The 22,162-nt window shown below is 44.2% G+C and overlaps 1 protein-coding gene across 7 annotated transcripts in view; it reads right to left on the reverse strand.

The window, feature by feature from the left end:
• Positions 1 to 22,162, reverse strand: part of RPS6KA5 (ribosomal protein S6 kinase A5) — a 196,228-nt gene that overhangs the window by 129,630 nt on the left and 44,436 nt on the right. For all 7 annotated transcript variants that reach the window (XM_043517828.1, XM_038405647.2, XM_038405646.2 and 4 more), the window contains one exon: positions 2,288 to 2,506. In XM_043517828.1, coding sequence (XP_043373763.1) covers positions 2,288 to 2,444 — 157 coding nt within the window. In that variant the 5' untranslated portion in view covers positions 2,445 to 2,506. The remainder of the gene's footprint in view (positions 1 to 2,287; positions 2,507 to 22,162) is intronic.

A 22,162-nucleotide genomic window follows, 5' to 3' on the forward strand; every position in this document is an offset into this window, starting at 1 on the left:
CTTTATTATGTTCATGTTCAGCTTCATCACTGAAAGTAGACGTGGAGATGCCAAACTCTTTTCTTCAAATATTTGTCCATTTTCGGGTCTTCAATTTAAAATTCACCACTGTAACTTAACGGTTGATAAGAAAACATGGCTATCATGTGATACCACGTGAACAGCAAGGTGATTTGATCACACTGTGTGTAACGCCTGTCTCACACACGAACACCCGAAGAGCAACAGTACAAAATGAAATTTGGTTATGACACTAATTAAAATAAATGAGAATTTTTTTCTCTCCTCACAAGTGACTTTTGCAAAATTCCATGGCACACCTGTTCATACCTGATGGCACACCGGTTGGGAAACACTGTATTATTGAACCTTCTGACACCCTGCTCTTACCATTCTGTGATCATTAAGTCTGCCCATTTATTTCTAGTCTGTTTCTCTTGGACAGTTTCTGATGTATGACAATATTTTACTTTCATACCCTTGTGAGGGACTTTGACAAAGGCCTTTTTGAAAGTCTAAGAGTAAAATTTTTCAAAGGACTTACATGACTTATTTCACCCTAAATAAACTCTCAATGAGTTCTTCTTTAGTCACTCTTTTATTGATACATATAAATATGTCTAATAGATCAGCAAGGCACCATCATCCTCTTCAAAAACCTTGCTGGTTCAATCCTATTGTATTATCATCTGTTAGGTATTCTATTATTCTATTTTTCATTATTGCTTCAACCAGTTTACCCAGTACAGAAGTAAGGGTTACGGTCTTGTAATTCCAGATCACCAGTAAGTCTTCTTTAACTACAGGCAATATTTGCTACCCTTCATCCCTCTGATTTAATAGCAGATTTTAAAAGAGAGACTCCATATTTTTTCAAGCAACTCATCACTTAATTCTTTCAGAACTTTTGGGTATGCACCATCTGGGCCTGATTGGTAAACATAACTGTTCTTTTCTTTTGACATCTCAGTCTCTGAGAGTATTTAATCTTTTTTTTTTAAATCAGAAAAAAGTGTTGGTCCAAGCTAGATATCTCCCCAAAATCCTAAGTCATGAAGACAGATACAAAGAAATTATTTAGCTTTTCAGCCATGTCTTTATCTTCTTTAATTGTTTCCTTTACAGCACCCTTTTCTGTTCGCCCCCTCTGGTGGTCCAATAGACCCACCAATTCTTGTAAGTTTCCTGCTTCTAATATACTTGAGAGAATTCTTGTGTGCTATACCTTTAATCATGTTCTTTAAATTCCATAAAAGGATTCCTAATTTTCTTTTTTAAATATTGTGAAAATGTCTGACCACACTCCAGACACCTTATTCCATGTAGTTAAACTGGAACATGTGCAGTGTCTCATGACAAGCAGCCTTTCTGCTATTTAAACATCCTTCCTTCGCCTGGTTTTCCTTTTCCTTTTATTCACAGCCCACAATAATGTCAGTGATTTAAAGACACTCCCTGCTTCCTCACATCCTCACTCTCAAATATGCACAGACAGTACACAAATATGGTGTACTATCTTTGCATGTTTGGGAGTGAGGATGTGAGGAACATTTCCAAAGTGAGTATGTTCATTCATATGATTATATCAAACTCACATAAGAGTTCTTTCCCAAATATTCAAGGAAGCAAAAACAGTTTGCTTGAAATTTTTCAAAAAAGCAAACAGATGACATGCAATCATGGTTAAATCAAGAAGTGAATCAAAATTTCCTAAAAGTTCAAGAAAATGTGTTTCTATTATTTGTCTGGCTTCTCAGGTTTCTCATGGCATTACAGAATTATGACACAGGGGAGTCATGGATAAAAAAAACAAAAACAAAACATATATGAAGCTGAAACACAACAAACACAAGTGCTAGATTCACAAAAGATTTTGGTGCCTAATTGCCTCTTTAGGCCCCTAAATCCCAGAATCAGGCCTCAGTGAGATTCACAAAACCCTATTTAGCTGCCGCCAAACCTCGTAGGCACCTAAACTCACTTGGTGCCTAAATGCGTTAGAAGTTCCCTGGGCACCCATGTTTCTGTCTGCATGCATGCAGACAGTTGCTCTGCACTATGTTCTGGGTGCCTAAGCCCCACTGCAATGCATAAAACAGGGGAAGATAGGCATTTCTCCGCCTAAGTCACCTTCGGGACCCAATCTGATAAGTGTGCTCAGACTTCACATACTGGATCAGGCCCTATAGGTGAACACACACAAGGGGGGAGGGGACAGAATATTAAATAATGGGAAATAATAATAAATAAAAATTAATAATCAACTTCAATCATGACAACCACTTACCTAAAATGAGATGAAGTTTTGTGTCTGTCTGGAAAGCATAGTGCAATGTGACCAAAAATGGTGATTGCCTAATATGTTCCAGTACTTGTCGTTCCGTCCTTGTATGCTCTGTTGTTTTGGCTTTTTGAATTATTGTTGCTTTTTTCAATACTTTCATGGCATACAGCTTTCCATTATCATGGCCACTTATTTTCCGCACTAGAAATACTTTTCCATAAGCTTAAAAAAAAAAAAAAAGGGAAGAAGGGAAATTGAAATGTACAATTAATCAAAGAGAAATAGCAAGAGTTTAAAGTGATCATATGGTCAAATATATGTATGTTCTACAAATATATGTTTTTTAAAAAGCACACACAGTTTTCAGTGTTGTTTCTTGCAAAGCATTTTAATAGTTTTCTTTAGTTCTACATTAAAAACTGTATAAATGCTAAAATGCTTTGAGCCAGATTCTGCCTCCTCTTACATAACTCCTTTTAAATCAGTGGAATCATACTAGCAGAAAACAAGTATATCAGAGAGAATAATCAAACCCTCTGTCTTACAAATGGGGCGGGGTAGCACCACCTAGGAAGGTTGCCCCACACATCGCGTTATAACACTTGTTTTCATTTGCAAATAACTTTGCCAAACTTTAACCATTTGGGACGAAATTTTCCCAGTCAGGTGTCTGTCTCAGGCTAGGTATTTCTGAACATTTCAGACAAAATGGTTTAGCTTTTTCAGAGAACAAGGCTAGGGAATAAATACTGTGGCAAATTGCCGGCACTACTTTGATGGGTCTCGCGCTTTCTCTTCTTGGGGAGGGTTCAGGGCACAGTTTCTCACCCCTGAACTGGGGTATTAACTGCCCCACTAGTGTCCTAGAGGAGGGGAGTGAAGAGAGAGGGACCAGACCCGCCCTCTACTCCGGGTCCCAGCCCAGGGGCCCTAGGGATAGCAGTAAACCGCTTGAACTAGTGGTTCCTTCCCCTGGGCTACTTCCCTCTCCTGCCCTTGAGCTTGTGGAGCTTCTTGCCCTCCTTCTGCACAAACCAGGTGTCCCTTTACCTAGGGTCTTGGTCTTCCTAGCCCACCGCAGCACTTATCCAAACTCTCCTCTGCTTCCCTCCAAACTGCTCTCTGCTCCGACACCAATCCACTCTGCTTCAACTCCTTTCCTCGTCTGATTGAAGCAGGGGAGGGTTTTATCAAGTGACTGGCTTCCGGTGCTTTAATTAATCTATAGCAAACTTTCTTCCCACTACAGGGAATAAAGCTCCATTCTAACACTCTCCTGCTGCCCTCTGGCCATGCTGTATCACAATACATTGTTCTGCCCATGGTAAAAGATTTTGGCAACCTTTTCTTTGAACAGGTATTTTTATTTAACTACTGAAAAACATATTTGAAATGATGTTTTTGTGCAATTTTAGTTGAATTCCAATTTTCATCTAAATGGATTTTAATTTTGTTTTGCATTTGTGGTTTTTAGTTATTTTTCTAAGGAAAACCAATCATTAGAATGTTGATTTCCAACAGAATATAGCCATTACACTAAATTTGGTACTTTTTGCTAACCAAGAGGATATACTATATCTACACACATTTGTTAATTTATACAGATTCTTAACTTTTATTCTTTTTCATTATGTTAGAAAACTGTGAATGACATTTATCAGATGATTAAGGGGTTTTTTTACCTGTGATTTGTGTCAAGCTACATCTGGATAGAAACTGGAATTCATTAAAAATTGCACACAAATATTTTAAAATGTTTTAATAAAACTACTTTGAATGTGCTTGATACATAAGGGGAATAAAAGGAAATTTATCAAAACATGTTTTTGCATTTAAAACTGATTTTTTAAACAAAGGAAGTATGATCTGTAGTTAGTGAATTGAATTGATTGTTTTGGGTCACCATGTCCTTCAAGATTTTAGAGCTAGTAAATCTCAACTGCTCACGCTTCTTCTTTATTCAAAAATTAGTAGGGGAAAACAAACCAACTTTCCTGTTTTTTCAACTCCCAATTTCTCAACTTTGAATGAATTAGTCAAATAGAATATTTTCTTCATTTCAGTTTATCTGCCCCTGCAGAAGAGACTACTGCTGTCAAAAGCGGGTTTAGCACTTCAACAAACTCAGGCTCCAGGTGCTCAGCTACAAACTTGCACCAGGTTCAGTGGCTTAACTCTCTAAAATAGTGATTCCCAAACTTGTTCTGCCGCTTGTGCAGAGAAAGCCCCTGCCGGGCCTGGACGGGCCAGGCCAGTTTGTTTACCTGCCGCGTCCGCAGGTTCAGTCGATCATGACTCCCACTGGCTGCGGTTCACTGCTCCAGGCCAATGGGGGCTGCGGGAAGCGGCGGCCAGTACATCCCTCGGCCCACGCTGCTTCCAGCAGCTTCCATTGGCCTGGAACAGCGGCCACTGGGAGCCGCGATCGGCTGAACCTGCAGACGCAGCATGTAAACAAACAGGCCCAGTCTGGCCTTTCCTTGCACAAGCAGCGGAACAAGTTTGGGAAAAACTACTCTAAAACTTTGGTAGCAAACATATTTGAATATTATTTAATTTAAATAATTTTAATATATATATTTATTACATTTAGGTCATAATTTCAAAATTTAAATAGGTTTACCTTTTTAAAGGAAGTGTATTTAATATAAATATAAAAATCTGATGTTTTTAACTAGATTTTTTACCCACCTTGCTCACTGGCAAGTATGTCTTATCTTTCTCTAGTGCTGGTCTACACAGAGAATGACAACATGCTATTGCTTTCAGTTACTCTATTATCTCAGGTGACAGAGGTCTGTGTCGTGAATCTAAAGATTCCAACACAGCTGATGAACCAGGAAGGTATCAATTTGATGACACGTGACAGAATTTATTTTTTCAGTTTGCTTTTTTAAAAACCTAGGAAATTACACATGCACACACAAAACCTATGTTAAAAGAACATTGTTACTATTGTAAAGTTAAGGATTCCGAACTTAGGAAATACCAGAATTAAGGTTGCATATGCATTATAATACAAACTTTAATTACAAGATCACATACTGTTTTTTTCCCACAGGACCCGTACCTCATTTATTACTATGAGTCCTGTGAGCTCAGCACTTCTGTAAATCAAACCACAGGGTACACGTATGCAGAAAATGAGTTGTACACAATTAGTGACCACCTCTGAAAAATTTGGTTTAGGCCACGTCCACACTACAGGGACACTAGTAGCATAGCTACAGCACCATAGCTATGTTGGTATAACTACACATCGTAGATGTAGCCTAGAGTGATAAAAGGGATTTTCCCCATCACTGTAGGAACACCACCTTATTCAGCAATGGTAGCCATGTCAATGGAAGCATTCTTCTGTCAACCTACCTGTCTCTACACCAGGGTCAACTATGATGCTGAGGGGCAAGGATATTTTCACTCTATGGAGGGCGAGGATCCCAGGTGAGGCAGCCAGTATTTCACCTTGGGTCCATGGCACGCCAAGGTTATAAGATGGAGGCTCCTTCACGGAGCCATGAGCACAGGTGTATCACTGAGTTTTTGGATGCCCCAACCCTTGTTTTTCCTGTGGTGAGAGAGAGACCCTGGCACATGCATATTTGCAGTGTATCAGATTACAGTCCTTTTTTCTTCCTCCTCCAGAAATTCTTGTTGAGGCTCTGGATGCAGGTTTTCCCATTTATACACTCTCCCTCCGTTGCCCCACAAAGTCATGAGACCTCCTCATCAACCTCTTCCTGGTGCTAGCCAAATATGAATCAAGGAAGAGGAGGTTGAATGGGGAAGAGGGGGTCCTTGTGACCAGTGGGGCTCATTTTTGCACACTCATCCATTCATGTTTCCAGGTAGATTACCTGTAGGCAGCATCCGCTATCTCCCTGGACTCTTTCAGGGAGCAGTGGGCACTGTCAGGGATTTTCTGCTCTGTCCCCCATTCAGGAATCTGATTTTAAACCTGTGACCCTCACTTCCATTCCTGTCTTTTTCCATTTGTTATCACCCAAATTTAGGAGTTTCCCCTGTTTTTTTCTACCCCCTTTCCATGTGAAGAGGAGGCGGCCCTTCTGGTTTAATGGATGGAGGGGATCAATCACTAAGCAGGGGAACAAATAGACCTGAGCACTGAATGATGCAGCGGTACTGTGGAAAAAAAATAGTATGTGATCAGAAAATTAAAGACTTCATCATAATGCATATACACAACGAAGATGAATTAAGGTTGCAAAGGCAATCTTAATTTTGGCATTTCCTAAAGCTTGAGTGCTTGATTTAGCAACCCGAACAATTTTCTTTTAACACCATTTTATGTGTAATGTATTTTACCAGCGTTTTCAATGTTCCAAATGTATTTTTCAATATGGTCTCTCTCTCTCTCTGCTGCTGAAGATACTAAAGAAGAAATCAAGAAAGTATTGGTAATAAATAAAAATATGTATGACCTGCTTCCCAGGCCAGAGGCATCTTGACTTCCTGCTTGTTAGTTTCTGAACAGTAACTCCTCAATATAACTATGGGTGATATTGATGGGTTTTAAAGTGTTCCAAAGTCTCCTTAGACAAAATAAAAACAGTGCTTTGACAAGTGAGTGACAAGAGAATAAAGAATGAGATTTTCTAAAGATCCAAAAAGAGTCATGCTCCCACTCTTATTGATTTTCAATGAGTAGGAAACGTAACTACATTAGATCCTTTTGAAAAGCCCATCCTAAGTATTAAATAGAAGTTAATTTAAGGATCATGGAAAACATTCCACATTTATTGTACACAGACTAACAAAATGTTATTTCAAATTGAAAGTTAAGATTGAAAACCCTCACTTGGCCAGGTTTATTGTCAACAAAGCACGGTAATAGCACCCCATAGACTCTACGAGGATACTAAGACATGTACGCTCATTACAATGGACCAGCTCAGTGAACAGCAGGACTTTCCATTCCCCCTTCGGCTGTATAAAGGCAACTCCTCTGTGACCCCTCTTTTATACACTGATACAAACAAGTTACATATTACCCCTCTGACATGATTAGTTATCACCCTTTACCTTGTACATGTCATTTTAATCAAAACATCTCTATGCATCACCCTGTCATCCTGATCTTATCTTTAAGAGGGGTCAGCAAGTCCTTGAAACATCTTTGGGGAATGGGTTTACACCATACCCTTGTATCGGGGTAGTGTTCTGGTACTACCCTTCTGAAATGTGTTTACATGATATTTAGTGCCTAGGAGTGCTTGTGTTTTTGCAATGCTAGCCCTGTTCTTGCCAAGTTCATGTATCGGATAGCGAACTTGCAAGTGGGCATCTGCTTTGTAATGGGCAGGACCTGACTTGGCCTGATTCTTGATAATTCTGCTTTACACTAGCAAAACCTGATTCTGTTTGGACCTTAGGCCTTACACTAGGCCTTTTATACAAGGCCTCATTTATCACCTTATTATTTTCTAGGTGTCTTCAAATTGGTTACTAATGATCTGCTCCATTATCTTTCGGGTTACTGAAGTAAAGCTGACTAGCATGTAATTCCCCGGGTTATCCTTATTCCTTTTATAGACTGGCACTATATTTGCGCTTCTCCAGTTGTCCGGAATTGAGCCTCGCGAACCAGCTGAGCGGCAGCGAACCAGCGGAGCAGCGGGGACAGCAGAGCAGCTCACAGCAGGAGTTTGCCTGGGACTGGTAAGTATCCGAGTGTGTGTGTTTGCTTGCTGAGGAAGTATCCGAGCGTGTGTTTGCTGGGAGGGCAGGGAGAGAGCCTGAGTGAGTGTCTGATTGGCTGCTAGCCTGCAGGGGGCGGGCATTAGGGTGTCTGTGTGTTTGCGTCAGGGAAGCCTGGCTGTTTAAAAATAGCCAGAGCCTCGCGAACCAGCTGAGCGGCAGCGAACCAGCGGAGCAGCGGGGACAGCAGAGCAGCTCACAGCAGGAGTTTGCCTGGGACTGGTAAGTATCCGAGTGTGTGTGTTTGCTTGCTGAGGAAGTATCCGAGCGTGTGTTTGCTGGGAGGGCAGGGAGAGAGCCTGAGTGAGTGTCTGATTGGCTGCTAGCCTGCAGGGGGCGGGCATTAGGGTGTCTGTGTGTTTGCGTCAGGGAAGCCTGGCTGTTTAAAAATAGCCAGAGCCTCGCGAACCAGCTGAGTGGCAGCGAACCAGCGGAGCAGCGGGGACAGCAGAGCAGCTCACAGCAGGAGTTTGCCTGGGAGTTCGCCTGGAGTGAGCCCAGTGAGGCTTACATCTTGCCAACGTCTCTGAGGAAGCTCATAGTAGGTAGGTGATATGGAAGGGGGGGATTCAGCTGTTGTGACCTGCACTGGATGTGCCATGTTTGTCTTTCTTCCACAGGACAGAAGCGACTTTGTCTGTACAAAGTGCAAGCTGGTCTCCATATTGGAAGAGAAGATTGAAGGTCTGGAGCAACAGGTAACGACCCTGCGTTGTATACGAGAGACTGAGGATTTTCTGGACCAAACTCAGGATAGCCTTCTAGGGGCACAAAGCTCTAAAGATATAGAGCAGGTTGCACAGAGGAGCCAAGAGGCCAGTGAAGAAGCTTGGCAACATGTGACCTCCAGAAGAGGTAAGCGGAATGTCCGGGTTCCAGTAACACAGACACAGGTAACTAACCGCTTTCATGTTCTCTCCACAGGTACCAATGCGGAGAGTGGACCAGATGATATGTCTGGGGGGAGAAAGCGGAAGGAGACTCCGCTGGTTGGGAGGCATGAGATGCGATGTCCTGAGGTTGGGGGTTCCACGACCACCACTCCCAAGAGGAGAAGGCGGGTGGTGGTGGTCGGGGACTCTCTCCTCCGGGGGACTGAGTCATCTATCTGCCGCCCTGACCGGGAAAACCGAGAAGTCTGCTGCTTGCCAGGGGCTAAGATTCGTGATGTGACGGAGAGACTGCCGAGACTCATCAAGCCCTCGGATCGCTACCCCTTCCTGCTTCTCCACGTGGGCACCAATGATACTGCCAAGAATGACCTTGAGCGGATCACTGCGGACTACGTGGCTCTGGGAAGAAGGATAAAGGAGTTGGAGGCGCAAGTGGTGTTCTCGTCCATCCTCCCCGTGGAAGGAAAAGGCCTGGGTAGGGACCGTCGAATCGTGGAGGTCAACGAATGGCTACGCAGGTGGTGTCGGAGAGAAGGCTTTGGATTCTTTGACCATGGGAAGGTGTTCCATGAAGGAGGAGTGCTGGGCAGAGACGGGCTCCATCTTACGAAGAGAGGGAAGAACATCTTCGCCAGCAGGCTGGCTAACCTAGTGAGGAGGGCTTTAAACTAGGTTCACCGGGGGAAGGAGACCAAAGCCCTGAGGTAAGTGGGAAAGCGGGATACCGGGAGGAAGCACAGGCAGGAATGTCTGTGAGGGGAGGGCTCCTGCCTCATACTGGGAATGAGGGGCGATCAACAGGTTATCTCAAGTGCTTATATACAAATGCACAAAGCCTTGGAAACAAGCAGGGAGAACTGGAGGTCCTGGTGATGTCAAGGAATTATGACGTGATTGGAATAACCGAGACTTGGTGGGATAACTCACATGACTGGAGTACAGTCATGGATGGTTATAAACTGTTCAGGAAGGACAGGCAGGGCAGAAAAGGTGGGGGAGTAGCACTGTATGTAAGGGAGCAGTATGACTGCTCAGAGCTCCGGTACGAAACTGTGGAAAAACCTGAGTGTCTCTGGATTAAGTTTAGAAGTGTGTGCAACAAGAGTGATGTCATGGTGGGAGTCTGCTATAGACCACCGGACCAGGGGGATGAGGTGGATGAGGCTTTCTTCCGGCAACTCACGGAAGCTACTAGATCGCATGCCCTGATTCTCATGGGTGACTTTAATTTTCCTGATATCTGCTGGGAGAGCAATACAGCGGTGCATAGACAATCCAGGAAGTTTTTGGAAAGCGTAGGGGACAATTTCCTGGTGCAAGTGCTAGGGGAGCCAACTAGGGGGAGCGCTTTTCTTGACCTGCTGCTCACAAACCGGGTAGAATTAGTGGGGGAAGCAAAAGTGGATGGGAATCTGGGAGGCAGTGACCATGAGTTGGTTGAGTTCAGGATCCTGACGCAGGGAAGAAAGGTAAGCAGCAGGATACGGACCCTGGACTTCAGGAAAGCAGACTTTGACTCCCTCAGGGAACAGATGGCCAGGATCCCCTGGGGGACTAACATGAAAGGGAAGGGAGTCCAGGAGAGCTGGCTGTATTTCAAGGAATCCCTGTTGAGGTTACAGGGACAAACCATCCCGATGAGTCGAAAGAATAGTAAATATGGCAGGCAACCAGCTTGGCTTAATGGTGAAATCCTAGCAGATCTTAAACATAAAAAAGAAGCTTACAAGAAGTGGAAGGTTGGACATATGACCAGGGAAAAGTATAAAAATATTGCTCGGGCATGTAGGAAAGATATCAGGAGGGCCAAATCGCACCTGGAGCTGCAGCTAGCAAGAGATGTCAAGAGTAACAAGAAGGGTTTCTTCAGGTATGTTGGCAACAAGAAGAAAGCCAAGGAAAGTGTGGGCCCCTTACTGAATGAGGGAGGCAAGCTAGTGACAGAGGATGTGGAAAAAGCTAATGTACTCAATGCTTTTTTTGCCTCTGTTTTCACTAACAAGGTCAGCTCCCAGACTGCTGTGCTGGGCAACACAAAATGGGGAAGAGATGGCCAGCCCTCTGTAGAGATAGAGGTGGTTAGGGACTATTTAGAAAAGCTGGACGTGCACAAGTCCATGGGGCCGGACGAATTGCATCCGAGAGTGCTGAAGGAATTGGCGGCTGTGATTGCAGAGCCCTTGGCCATTATCTTTGAAAACTCGTGGCGAACGGGGGAAGTCCCGGATGACTGGAAAAAGGCTAATGTAGTGCCCATCTTTAAAAAAGGGAAGAAGGAGGATCCTGGGAACTACAGGCCGGTCAGCCTCACCTCAGTCCCTGGAAAAATCATGGAGCAGGTCCTCAAAGAATCAATCCTGAAGCACTTAGAGGAGAGGAAAGTGATCAGGAACAGTCAGCATGGATTCACCAAGGGAAGGTCATGCCTGACTAATCTAATCGCCTTTTATGATGAGATTACTGGTTCTGTGGATGAAGGGAAAGCAGTGGATGTATTGTTTCTTGACTTTAGCAAAGCTTTTGACACGGTCTCCCACAGCATTCTTGTCAGCAAGTTAAGGAAGTATGGGCTGGATGAATGCACTATAAGGTGGGTAGAAAGCTGGCTAGATTGTCGGGCTCAACGGGTAGTGATCAATGGCTCCATGTCTAGTTGGCAGCCGGTGTCAAGTGGAGTGCCCCAGGGGTCGGTCCTGGGGCCCGTTTTGTTCAATATCTTCATAAATGATCTGGAGGATGGTGTGGATTGCACTCTCAGCAAATTTGCGGATGATACTAAACTGGGAGGAGTGGTAGATACGCTGGAGGGGAGGGATAGGATACAGAAGGACCTAGACAAATTGGAGGATTGGGCCAAAAGAAATCTAATGAGGTTCAATAAGGATAAGTGCAGGGTCCTGCACTTAGGATGGAAGAATCCAATGCACCGCTACAGACTAGGGACCGAATGGCTCGGCAGCAGTTCTGCGGAAAAGGACCTAGGGGTGACAGTGGACGAGAAGCTGGATATGAGTCAGCAGTGTGCCCTTGTTGCCAAGAAGGCCAATGGCATTTTGGGATGTATAAGTAGGGGCATAGCGAGCAGATCGAGGGACGTGATCGTTCCCCTCTATTCGACACTGGTGAGGCCTCATCTGGAGTACTGTGTCCAGTTTTGGGCCCCACACTACAGGAAGGATGTGGATAAATTGGAAAGAGTACAGCGAAGGGCAACAAAAATGATTAGGGGTCTAGAGCACATGACTTATGAGGAGAGGCTGAGGGAGCTGGGATTGTTTAGTCTGCAGAAGAGAAGAATGAGGGGGGATTTGATAGCTGCTTTCAACTACCTGAAAGGGGGTTTCAAAGAGGATGGCTCTAGACTGTTCTCAATGGTAGCAGATGACAGAACGAGGAGTAATGGTCTCAAGTTGCAATGGGGGAGGTTTAGATTGGATATTAGGAAAAACTTTTTCACTAAGAGGGTGGTGAAACACTGGAATGCGTTACCTAGGGAGGTGGTAGAATCTCCTTCCTTAGAGGTTTTTAAGGTCAGGCTTGACAAAGCCCTGGCTGGGATGATTTAACTGGGACTTGGTCCTGCTTTGAGCAGGGGGTTGGACTAGATGACCTTCTGGGGTCCCTTCCAACCCTGATATTCTATGATTCTATGAATTGCACCCATCTTCCATGACTTTTTAAAGGCAGATGTTCCTTATCCCTGCTAGCATGCAATGCAGCTTTGGGAACAAAAATGGGAGATATCTTGTCTGGTTTAAATAAAATGCAGACAAAGTTTAGAAAAAAATTCTGAATACTGTTGTAAGGCCACTTTGTCCTTGAAGAACACTGTGTAAAGAGGACTCACCTTCAATACTTGTAGCAAGAGATTCTCCTGGCCACTGTTATGGCTATAAGGAAAAAGATCTTTTGGATTAGGTGAAGACAAGAATAAGAGGCCACAGGCTTGAATGGTGGAACTATGAGGGCTGCCAGGATGGTGATGAGGTCCCAAGAGGGCCAGAGGCCATGATGAGTGGGAAGAGAAGAATCACACCTTTAAGAAATCTAAATCAAGGGACTGGAGAAAATTGACTACTAGGGTGCAGTTGCTAGTGGGGGGAGGCAGCAAAACCACTCAAAGGCCTTGGATGGTTTATGATTTCAGTTATCTATATGCTTGTGATGCACTGTACCACCTTGTAACCCCCATATTCATCGTTTGTATATGGTTGTGATATTTCATACAAAGTATACCTTATAAGATACCATATGAAAGGCTGAAACTCACTGTTCTGTCAAAATGCGTATAATCATTGTATATGGAACTATGGTATTCCACTGTATGGTTAATATTGAAATATGTTGTGTGTCCTGGAGACACCCACAGCTAGCTCTCCAATGGCAACAAACGAGGTGACACACTGGAAGAGACAGTTGTCCAAGCACCACACAATGAAGATTGCTCAACTCTATGACTTAGTTGAGCAAATACCACACAATGGAGATTGCTCAACTCTGTGACTCAACAAGGCCCACCAGGAGATGTCTCTTCTTCCCTGGGATGTCGCCAGTATCTTCCCTGGGACATGAACTAAGAATATAAAATAAGGGACAGTGACATCATGGGACCACCTCTTCTGTCCCCCACCTACTCTGAAGGCAACAAGAACACTGGGAAGAAAAAGATTTTGAACTAAAGAGATTGGTCCCACCCTGAGAAGGAAGTTCAGCCTGTGTATTAAGAGCTGTAACCTAACTGCAACATCCAGTGGGGGTGAGAAAAACTGTTTAATTCAAATCTTTCTTAGTCTAAAAGTTTAAGATTTAGAATGCATTTTTACTTTTAATTTTCTTAGGAAACTATCTCTGACCTTTATGGCTACCACTTATTATTACTCAAAATCTGTCTTTCTGTAGTTAATAAACTTATTTTAATGTTTTATCTTTACCAGTGAGTTTGTCTAAAGTGTTGGGGAATCTGCTCAGATACAAAGGCTGGTGTGTGTCCACTGTCCTTAGACGAAGGATGAACTAATTAAAGAGCTTGCATTGTTCAAGAGAAGGTCTTAAGCAGTGTTCTAGGGTACAGTTCTGGGGTTCAAGGTTGGAAGGATTTGCTGGTGTTTCTAAGTGTATAGTTCATGAGTGGTTTGGAGAATAATAATGCACCTTAGCTTTGTGCGCCTCTGTATGCTGGTGGCTGAGCAATAATAATGTTTGGAGGAATTTGCTGCTTGTCACTGGCAAAGCATTGAGAGAGACAGCCCAGAGTGAAGAGTTAAGGGGACATAGTGGTCACACAGTTCTAGGTTCTACCCTGAGGGTCTCGTCACAACTCTTAGCTGTCAGAGTTAGTGAGGCGGGGGGTCATCCGCAAAGCTTTTGCTCACTGTAATAGGTATTAATTGGGAACGGTCCAGGGAAAGTGAGGGCCACTGGCAACTCCTGGGGAAGAGGCTGATCCTCCGGTAAAAGCTCCTCCAAAAGAGGTTGTTTGAGACAATGGACGTCCTTTTGCATCTGTAACAGAGGCTGTTCTTGGGGCTGGTCCATATGATGATCAGAGACTTGCCCTCTGGACTGGGGCAGAGATGCACATTTCTGCAAGTGAGATGGACCCCACGGATCCCAGGAAAAACCCTGCAAGAAAGAATATGGCATAGGGGGCCAATATATTTCAGGCCAAGATGTTCTGTCCTTGCTGAAAGAGTGGCTACGCTCCGAGTGCTGATGCTTTCCCCTTCCACTCACTTGGAAAATCTACAGAAAGTCTTTGAGGAAAAGATGAACTGGAGGACTCTGTATCAGAGTCAAAGGAAGAAGTTTCTCACCTTGTGCAGTAACAATGGTTCTTCAAGATGTGTCCCCCTATGGATACTCAACTGTAGGTGTGTCTGCATCTCTGCGCTGCTGATCAGAGAACTTTGGTAGTAGTCGGTCCAGCCCACACATGCACTGCTCCCTGCCTGCAACAAGACTAGCCAGCATGCATGGGCAATCCCTTCAGATACTTCTCTACTGCAGAGTCAACTACTAGAACTCTGAAGTAAAGGGGAGAAGGGTAGGTTGTGGAGTACCCATAGGGACACACATCTCGAAGAACCATCATTACTGCACAAGATGAGTAACTACTATTACTTCAAGTAGTGTCCCTATGGGACTGTAGGTGACTCGCAAGCAGTGCCCACCACTGGAGGCTGGGACTTCAGAGGCAAATCTGATATGGATGATAGTACTCTGGCACTGAATTTGGTATCTGCAGTCAAATCCCCCAAGATGGCATAGTATACTGCAAGACATAAGTACAGATGATAAGGTAGCTGCTCTGCAGATTTCTGATATAGGGATAACATTGAAGAAGGTGATGGACAAGGAGACCAACCTCATAGAATGTGTGCGTATTAGAAAGAGAGAGTCTTAGGTTACTCAATTATTAACAGAGTTTAATTCAGCCTCAGACCCATTCAGAGAATCTCTGAGCTGAAATAATCGTACCTTTTGACTTTCCTGCAATAGAGAGGAAGACTCTCAGAGATGTGGGTGGCAACCTGGGCAGCAGTGACCATGAGATGGTCGAGTTCAGGATCCTCACAAAAGGAAGAAAGGAGAGCAGCAGACTATGGACCCTGGACTTCAGAAAAGCAGACTGACTGCCTCAGGGTACTGATAGGAGGCTAGTATGAGGGTGAAAGGAGTCCAGGAGAACTGGCTGTATTTTAAAGAAGGCTTATTGAGCACAAGTGGGCAAACTATGGCCCGCGGGTCACATCCGGCCCACAGGACCCTCCTGCCCGGCCCGGGGAGGCTAGTCCCTGGCCTCTCCCCCACTGTCCCCCCATCCCTGCAGCCTCAGCACACTGTGCCACAAAACTCTGAGCAGCCGGGCAGCACAGTTGCAGAGCCTCGGCATGATCCGGTGCTCTGGGCGGTGCGACTGTAGCGCCACCAGCCACTGGTGCTCTGTGCTACACGGTAAGGGAGCGTTGGATAGAGGGCAAGGGAGTTCAGGAGTGTAGTGAGGGGGTGTGGGTGTGGATAGGGGTCAGGGCGGTCGGAGGGCATGGAACAGGGGGGTTAGATGGGGGCAGGGGTCCCAGGTGGGGAGTCAGGGGCAGGGGTTCCAGGGGTGGTCAGGGGACAGGAAAAAGGGGTGGTTGGATGGGGCAGGGGTCCCAGGGGAGCAGTCAGGAATGGGGGGGTTGGATGGGGCGGCAGGGGGCAGTCAGGGGTGGGAGCTCTGGGGATGGTCAGGGGACAGGGAGCAGGAGGTGGTGGATGGGGCAGGAGTCCCGGAGGGACGGTCAGGGGGCGAGAAGCAGGGGAGGGGGTCGGATAGGAGGTGGGGGCCGGGCCACGCCTGGCTGTTTGGGGAGACACAGACTCTCCTAACCGGAGACCCTCCACACAATTTTGGAAACCCGATGTGGCCCTCAGGCCAAAAAGTTTGCCCGTCCGTTATTGAGGGTACAGGGACAAAACCATCCCTATGTGCAGTAAGAATAGTTAATATGGCAGGCGACCAGCTTGGCTTACCAGAGAAATCTTCACTGAGTTTAAACACAAAAAGGAAGCTTACAAGAGGAGGAAACTTGGACAGATGATAGGGAGAAGCACAAAAATATTGCTCAAGCATGCAGGGGTGTAATCAGGAAGACCAAAGCACAATTGGAGTTGAAGATAGCAAGGGATGTGAAGGGTAACAAGAGTTTCTACAGGTATGTTAGCATCAAGGTGGTGGTCAGGGAAAGTGTGGGACCCTTACTGAAGGGGGGAGGCAATCTAGTGACAGAGGATGTGGAAAAAGCTGAAGTACTCAACGCTTTTTTTGCCTAGATCTTCACAGACAAGGTCAGCTCCCAGACTGCTGCACTGGGCAGCACAGCATGGGGAGGAGGTGACCAGCCCTCTGTGGAGAAAGAAGTGGTTCAGGACTATTTAGAAAAGCTGGATGAGCACAAGTCCATGGGCCTGGATGTGCTGCATCCGAGAGTGCTAAAGGAGTTGGCGGATGTGATTGCAGAGCCATTGGCCATTATCTTTGAAAACTCATGGCGATCAGGGGAGATTCCGGACAACTGGAAAAAGGCTAATGTAGTGCCCATCTTTAAAAAGGGGAAGGAGAAGGAGCCTCACCTCAGTCCCTGGAAAAATCATGGAGCAGGTCCTCAAGGAATCCATTTTGAAGCACTTGGAGGAGAGGTAGGTGATCCAGAACAATCAACATGGATTCACCAAGGGCAAGTTATGCCTTACCAACCTGATTGCCTTCTATGATGAGATAACTGGCTCTGTGGATATGGGGAACGCCGGGGATGTGATATACCTTGACCGTATCAAAAGTTTTTCTGAAGTCCCACAGTATTCTTGCCAGCAAGTTAAAGAAGTATGGATTGGATGAATGGACTATAAGGTGGATAGAAAGCCGGCTAGATTGTCTGGCTCAACAGGTAATAATCAATGGCTCGATCGCTTGATACCAGCTGCCAACTAGACGAGTTCCCCATGGGTTGGTCCTGGGGTCAGTTTTGTTCAACATCTTCATTAACGATCTGAATGATGGGATGGATTACACCCTCAGCAAGTTTGTGGATGACACTAAGCTGGCGGGAGAGGTAGATAAACTGGAGGGTCGGGATAGGATCCAGAGTGACCTAGACAAATTGGAGGATTGGGCAAAAGAAATCCAACGAGGTTCAACAAGGACAAGTGCAGAATCCTGCACTTAGGACAGAAGAATCCCATGCACTACTGCAGGCTGGGGACCATTCTGCAGAAAGGGATCTGGGGCTTACAGTGGGCAAGAAGCTGGATATGAGTCAACAGTGTGCCCTTGTTGTCAAGGAGGGTAACAGCTGCATTAGTAGGAGCATTGCCAGCAGATTGAGGGAAGTGATTATTCCCCTCTAGTTGGCACTGGTGAGGCCACATCTGGAGTACTACATCTATTTGAACTCCGCACTACAGAAAGGATGTGGACAAATTGCAGAGAGTCCAGTGGTGGGCAACGAAAATTATTAGGGAGCAGGAGCACATGACTTATGAGGAGAGGCAGAGGGAACTGGGCTTATTTAGTCTGCAGAAGAAAAAAGTGAGGGGGGATTTGATAGCAGCCTTTAACTACCTGAAGAGGGGTTCAAAATTGAATGGAGCTAGGTTGTTCTTTGTGGTAGCAGATGACGGAATAAGGAGCAATGGTCTCAAGTTGCAGTGGGGGAGGTCTTGGTTGGATATTAGGAAAAACTATTTCACTAGGAGCATAGTGAAGCACTGGAATGGGTTCCCTAGGAAGGTGGTGGAATCTCCATCCTTAGAGGTTTTTAAGGCTTGACAAAGCCCTGGCTGTGATGATTTAGTTGGGGTTGGTCCTGCTTTGAGCAAGGGGTTGGACTAGATGACCTCCTGAGGTCTCTTCCAACCCTAATCTTCTATGATTTTCTGAAGGCTCTTGTTCTGTCCAAATAGAAGGCCAAGATGCTCCTCATACTGAGAGTATGGAGGATGGCTTCCATATTATCCTGATGAGATTTGGGATAAAAGCCTGGAAGCTGATTTATGTGAAATGCGGACATCAACTTGGGAGTTAACTTTGGATTCGGTCTAAGCGTGATCTTGTCAGGGAAGAACACAGTAAAAGGGGGATGTGCCATCAGAGCCACTATTTCCCCAATCCTTCTTGCAGAGATGATTGCGATGAGGAATGCCATCTTCACGGAAAGGTGAGTTAATGAAAAGCGGTCAGTTTCAAATGGTGGCCTACTCAGACCTTTTAATACGAGGTTGAGATCCCATTGAGGTGTGGGAAGTCTGGGTTGTGGGAAGAGGTTTGCTATGCCTTTGAGAAACCTCTCCATAGTCGGATGGGAGAAGACTGAGTATCCTTCTACCTGCTGATTGCAATTCCTGTTATATGAACCTTCAGTGAACTGATCGAGTCCTGATTTCTTGAGAGTCAACAGGTAGTTTAGGATCACCGACAGGGTGGATGTATTAGGGATGATGTCTTTCAGGTGGCATCAGATCTGGAATCTCTTCCATTTTTGTAGATAAGTAGAGCAAATAGTTCCTTTCCTACAGTGCAACACTACCACTTATACCTCCGCAGAGCAAAATGTGTCTATGTGCTGGAACCATGAAGGATCCAGGCTTGAGATGCAGAATCCGCAGGTTGGAATGGAGAACGCATCCCTTGTTCTGCAATAGAAGGTAAGGTGTGATTGGAAGAGTCATTGGTGGACACAGTGGCAGCTGCAACAGGTAAAGGTATCAGGTCTGTATGGACCAGGTGAGAGCAATCAGTATGATGTTTGCTTTCTCACTTTCCCCTTTCAACAGGACTTTTAGTGTTACAGGGAATGGGGGAAAAATGCAAAGAAGATCCATGTCCCATTGAAGAAAGAGGGCATCTCCTATGGAGTGTCATCTGCTCCCCGCTCTGGAACAGTACTGTGGACATTTCCCATACTAGTAAGTAGCAAATAGGTCTATTATCGCCACTGTCAGAAGATGTCATGGAGTACCACTGAATCTATCTCAAATTCATGGTCATGTGGGAATTTGCAGCTGAGACTATCATACGTTGTGTTGTGTATTCCCGGTAAGTAAGCAGCTGATATTAAGATACCATGGGAGATGCACCAATTCCATAGTTTTAGTGCTTCTGTGCACAGGGAATGGAGACTTGGTGCCTCCCTGACAGTTATGTAATACATGCAACCATATGGTCAGTTATGACCTTTGTGGGTGTGTGTTTTTGATCAGTGGGAGGAAGTGAGCACACACATTTCTGACAACCCTGAGTTCAAGCAGGTTGATGTGGAGGCATGTGTCGGCTGGAGACAATTTGCCCTGTATTTGGAGACCATGGAGATGCATGCCCCATCCTATAACAGATGCATAGGTGGTCAGAAGTAGAGATGGAGAAGGCTGAACAAACGGGATTCCCATACAGACATTTACTGGGTCCTTCCACCAGACCCAGGACTAGAGTGGATAATTTTTTTTAATTAAAAAAAAATTGATTTTTTTTATAAAATGCTTTTAGAGGAAAAAATTAAAATTATCTTTATTATAGCTCAAAGATATCTCATCATAGAATAGGGATTATAAATTCTAATTCTATAGTATGAGAATATATTCATGTAATGTTTAAGAAAAGTTTTGAAAACGAATTCCAATAGTTCACGAATTAGTGACCCAATCTTATGGGGTTTCAGGCGCTTCTGTATAGATTTAGATTAATCTTTTTATCTACCCAATGGGACTCAGTGCTCAGTCTAGAAGATACCATCAGAGATGCTTAGTTTTGCAGTTCTCAAACTGTGGATCGGTGTCTCCAGAGATAACATGCTTGTTAACAGCAACAATGTTTTTAAATAAATAATATATAGAGGTGAGAAATAACAGACCTCAACCCTATTGTCCCTCTGCAAATTTGTGTACACAGAGTCAATCCCTTAACTCTCTCTAAAAGTGCAAAAAGAACAAGGAGTACTTGTGGCACTTTAGAGACCAACAAATTTATTTGAGCATAAGCTTTTGTGGGCTAAAACCCACTTCATTGGATGCGTGCAGTGGAAAATACAGTAGGAAGAAATATACACACACACACACACACACACACACACAGAACATGAAAAAGTGGGTGTTGCCACACATACTATAACGAGAGTGATCAATTACGGTGAGCTATTATCAGCAGGAGAAAAAAAAAGCATAGCTCACCTTAATTGATCACTCTCATTGTAGTGTATATGGCAACACCCATTTTTTCATGTTCTCTGTGTGTGTGTGTATATTATATATATATATATATATATACACATACACACACATACACACACACAATCTTCCTACTGTATTTTCCACTGCATGCATCCAATGAAGTGGGTTTTAGTCCACATAGCTTATGCTCAAATAAATTTGTTGGTCTCTAAAGTGCCACAAGTACTCCTTCTTCTTTTTGCTGATACAGACTAACATGGCTACCACTCAAAGTGAAAAGTTTCAAAAAGTTCAATGAATACAAGATTGTTGGGGGCAGAATAGATCTGGACAAGGAGAAGAAGTCTGGAGATAAATGAGAGAAGGGAGGGACAGGCAGTAGAAACAAAAGTGAAACTGTTTGAGCAGCATATTCCAGAAGTCTGGAGGTCTTTCTGAGTGTAGCCTTCATTGATTTGAGATCTACCATCCCATTCTCTCACGAGAAGGTAAAACCTATAATGGCAGCAGGCCGTAAAAGAGACCCAGTTTGAGAATATTTTAATGAAGTTCCTCTACCTGTGGGTAAAACAGGCATGTGTGCAAAATGCAAAGAGTTCAACAAAGAAATAACGCCTGGTTGCCCAAAGGAAACATCATCATGAGAAGTGTTCCTTCTCAGGAGGAAGCTGCATTGATGATGATGATGATGATGATGATGATGATGATGATGATGAGGAGGAGGAGGAGAAAGGAACTTGTCTGAACATGCAGGATATTCTGGTTGGTAAACTTTTTTATTTCATACTTCTTTCTTAAGGACTGTCTTCCTTCTGGACTATTCTTGAATTCTCATGTTTGAGCAAAAAATATAGTTGTTACTGTACTCTATGGTACTATCATTTTAGATGCAGTTGTGATAAAAAATAAATGGCTGAAATAGGCAGATCTTTCTTTTACAATTTCACCTTTAAAGTAGTACTGAGTGTCAGTGAACGCAATGAGTAATACTAAATGAGCAGTATGTAATAATAATTAAATAACTGCATTGACTTATTTTGTTTAGGAGAATCCATCCTCAACATACAGGATTCTGAAGACTATCCACCTTCAAGATCACCATCATTTTCTATAGATTCAGACTTATAGGCCAATAATAGTGTTTTAGTCACATCATGTACGTCTCATAGCCATACACGTTAGCAAAAAGAAAAAAAATCTCCATCATCCAGAAACAACCATAGATAAGCTTGCGATAAGAACCAGCAGATTACAAAAAGAGGTAATTGATGAAAAAAATTGCCCCGTTTGTTAATGCAACAAACTCTCCTTTCCGTATGATTGAGAACTCACACTTCAAAAACATGGTTCAGTCATTAAGACCAGAATACAGTCCATCTAACAGAGCAGATGTCACAGGCAAATTGCTAGATAAAGTGTATGAAAGAGAAACTGAGCAGTGTGCAAATGGTCTAGGGGGAAAATTGTTAATCTGAGTCTTGATGGGTGGAGCCATGTCCACAATTATCCTGTTGTATGTGCTTGTATGATAACTGAAGGGAATGTCTTCCTTACAGAAACAATT

The sequence above is a fragment of the Dermochelys coriacea genome, chromosome 6 (assembly GCF_009764565.3).
Source record: "Dermochelys coriacea isolate rDerCor1 chromosome 6, rDerCor1.pri.v4, whole genome shotgun sequence".
NCBI lineage: Eukaryota > Metazoa > Chordata > Testudines > Dermochelyidae > Dermochelys > Dermochelys coriacea.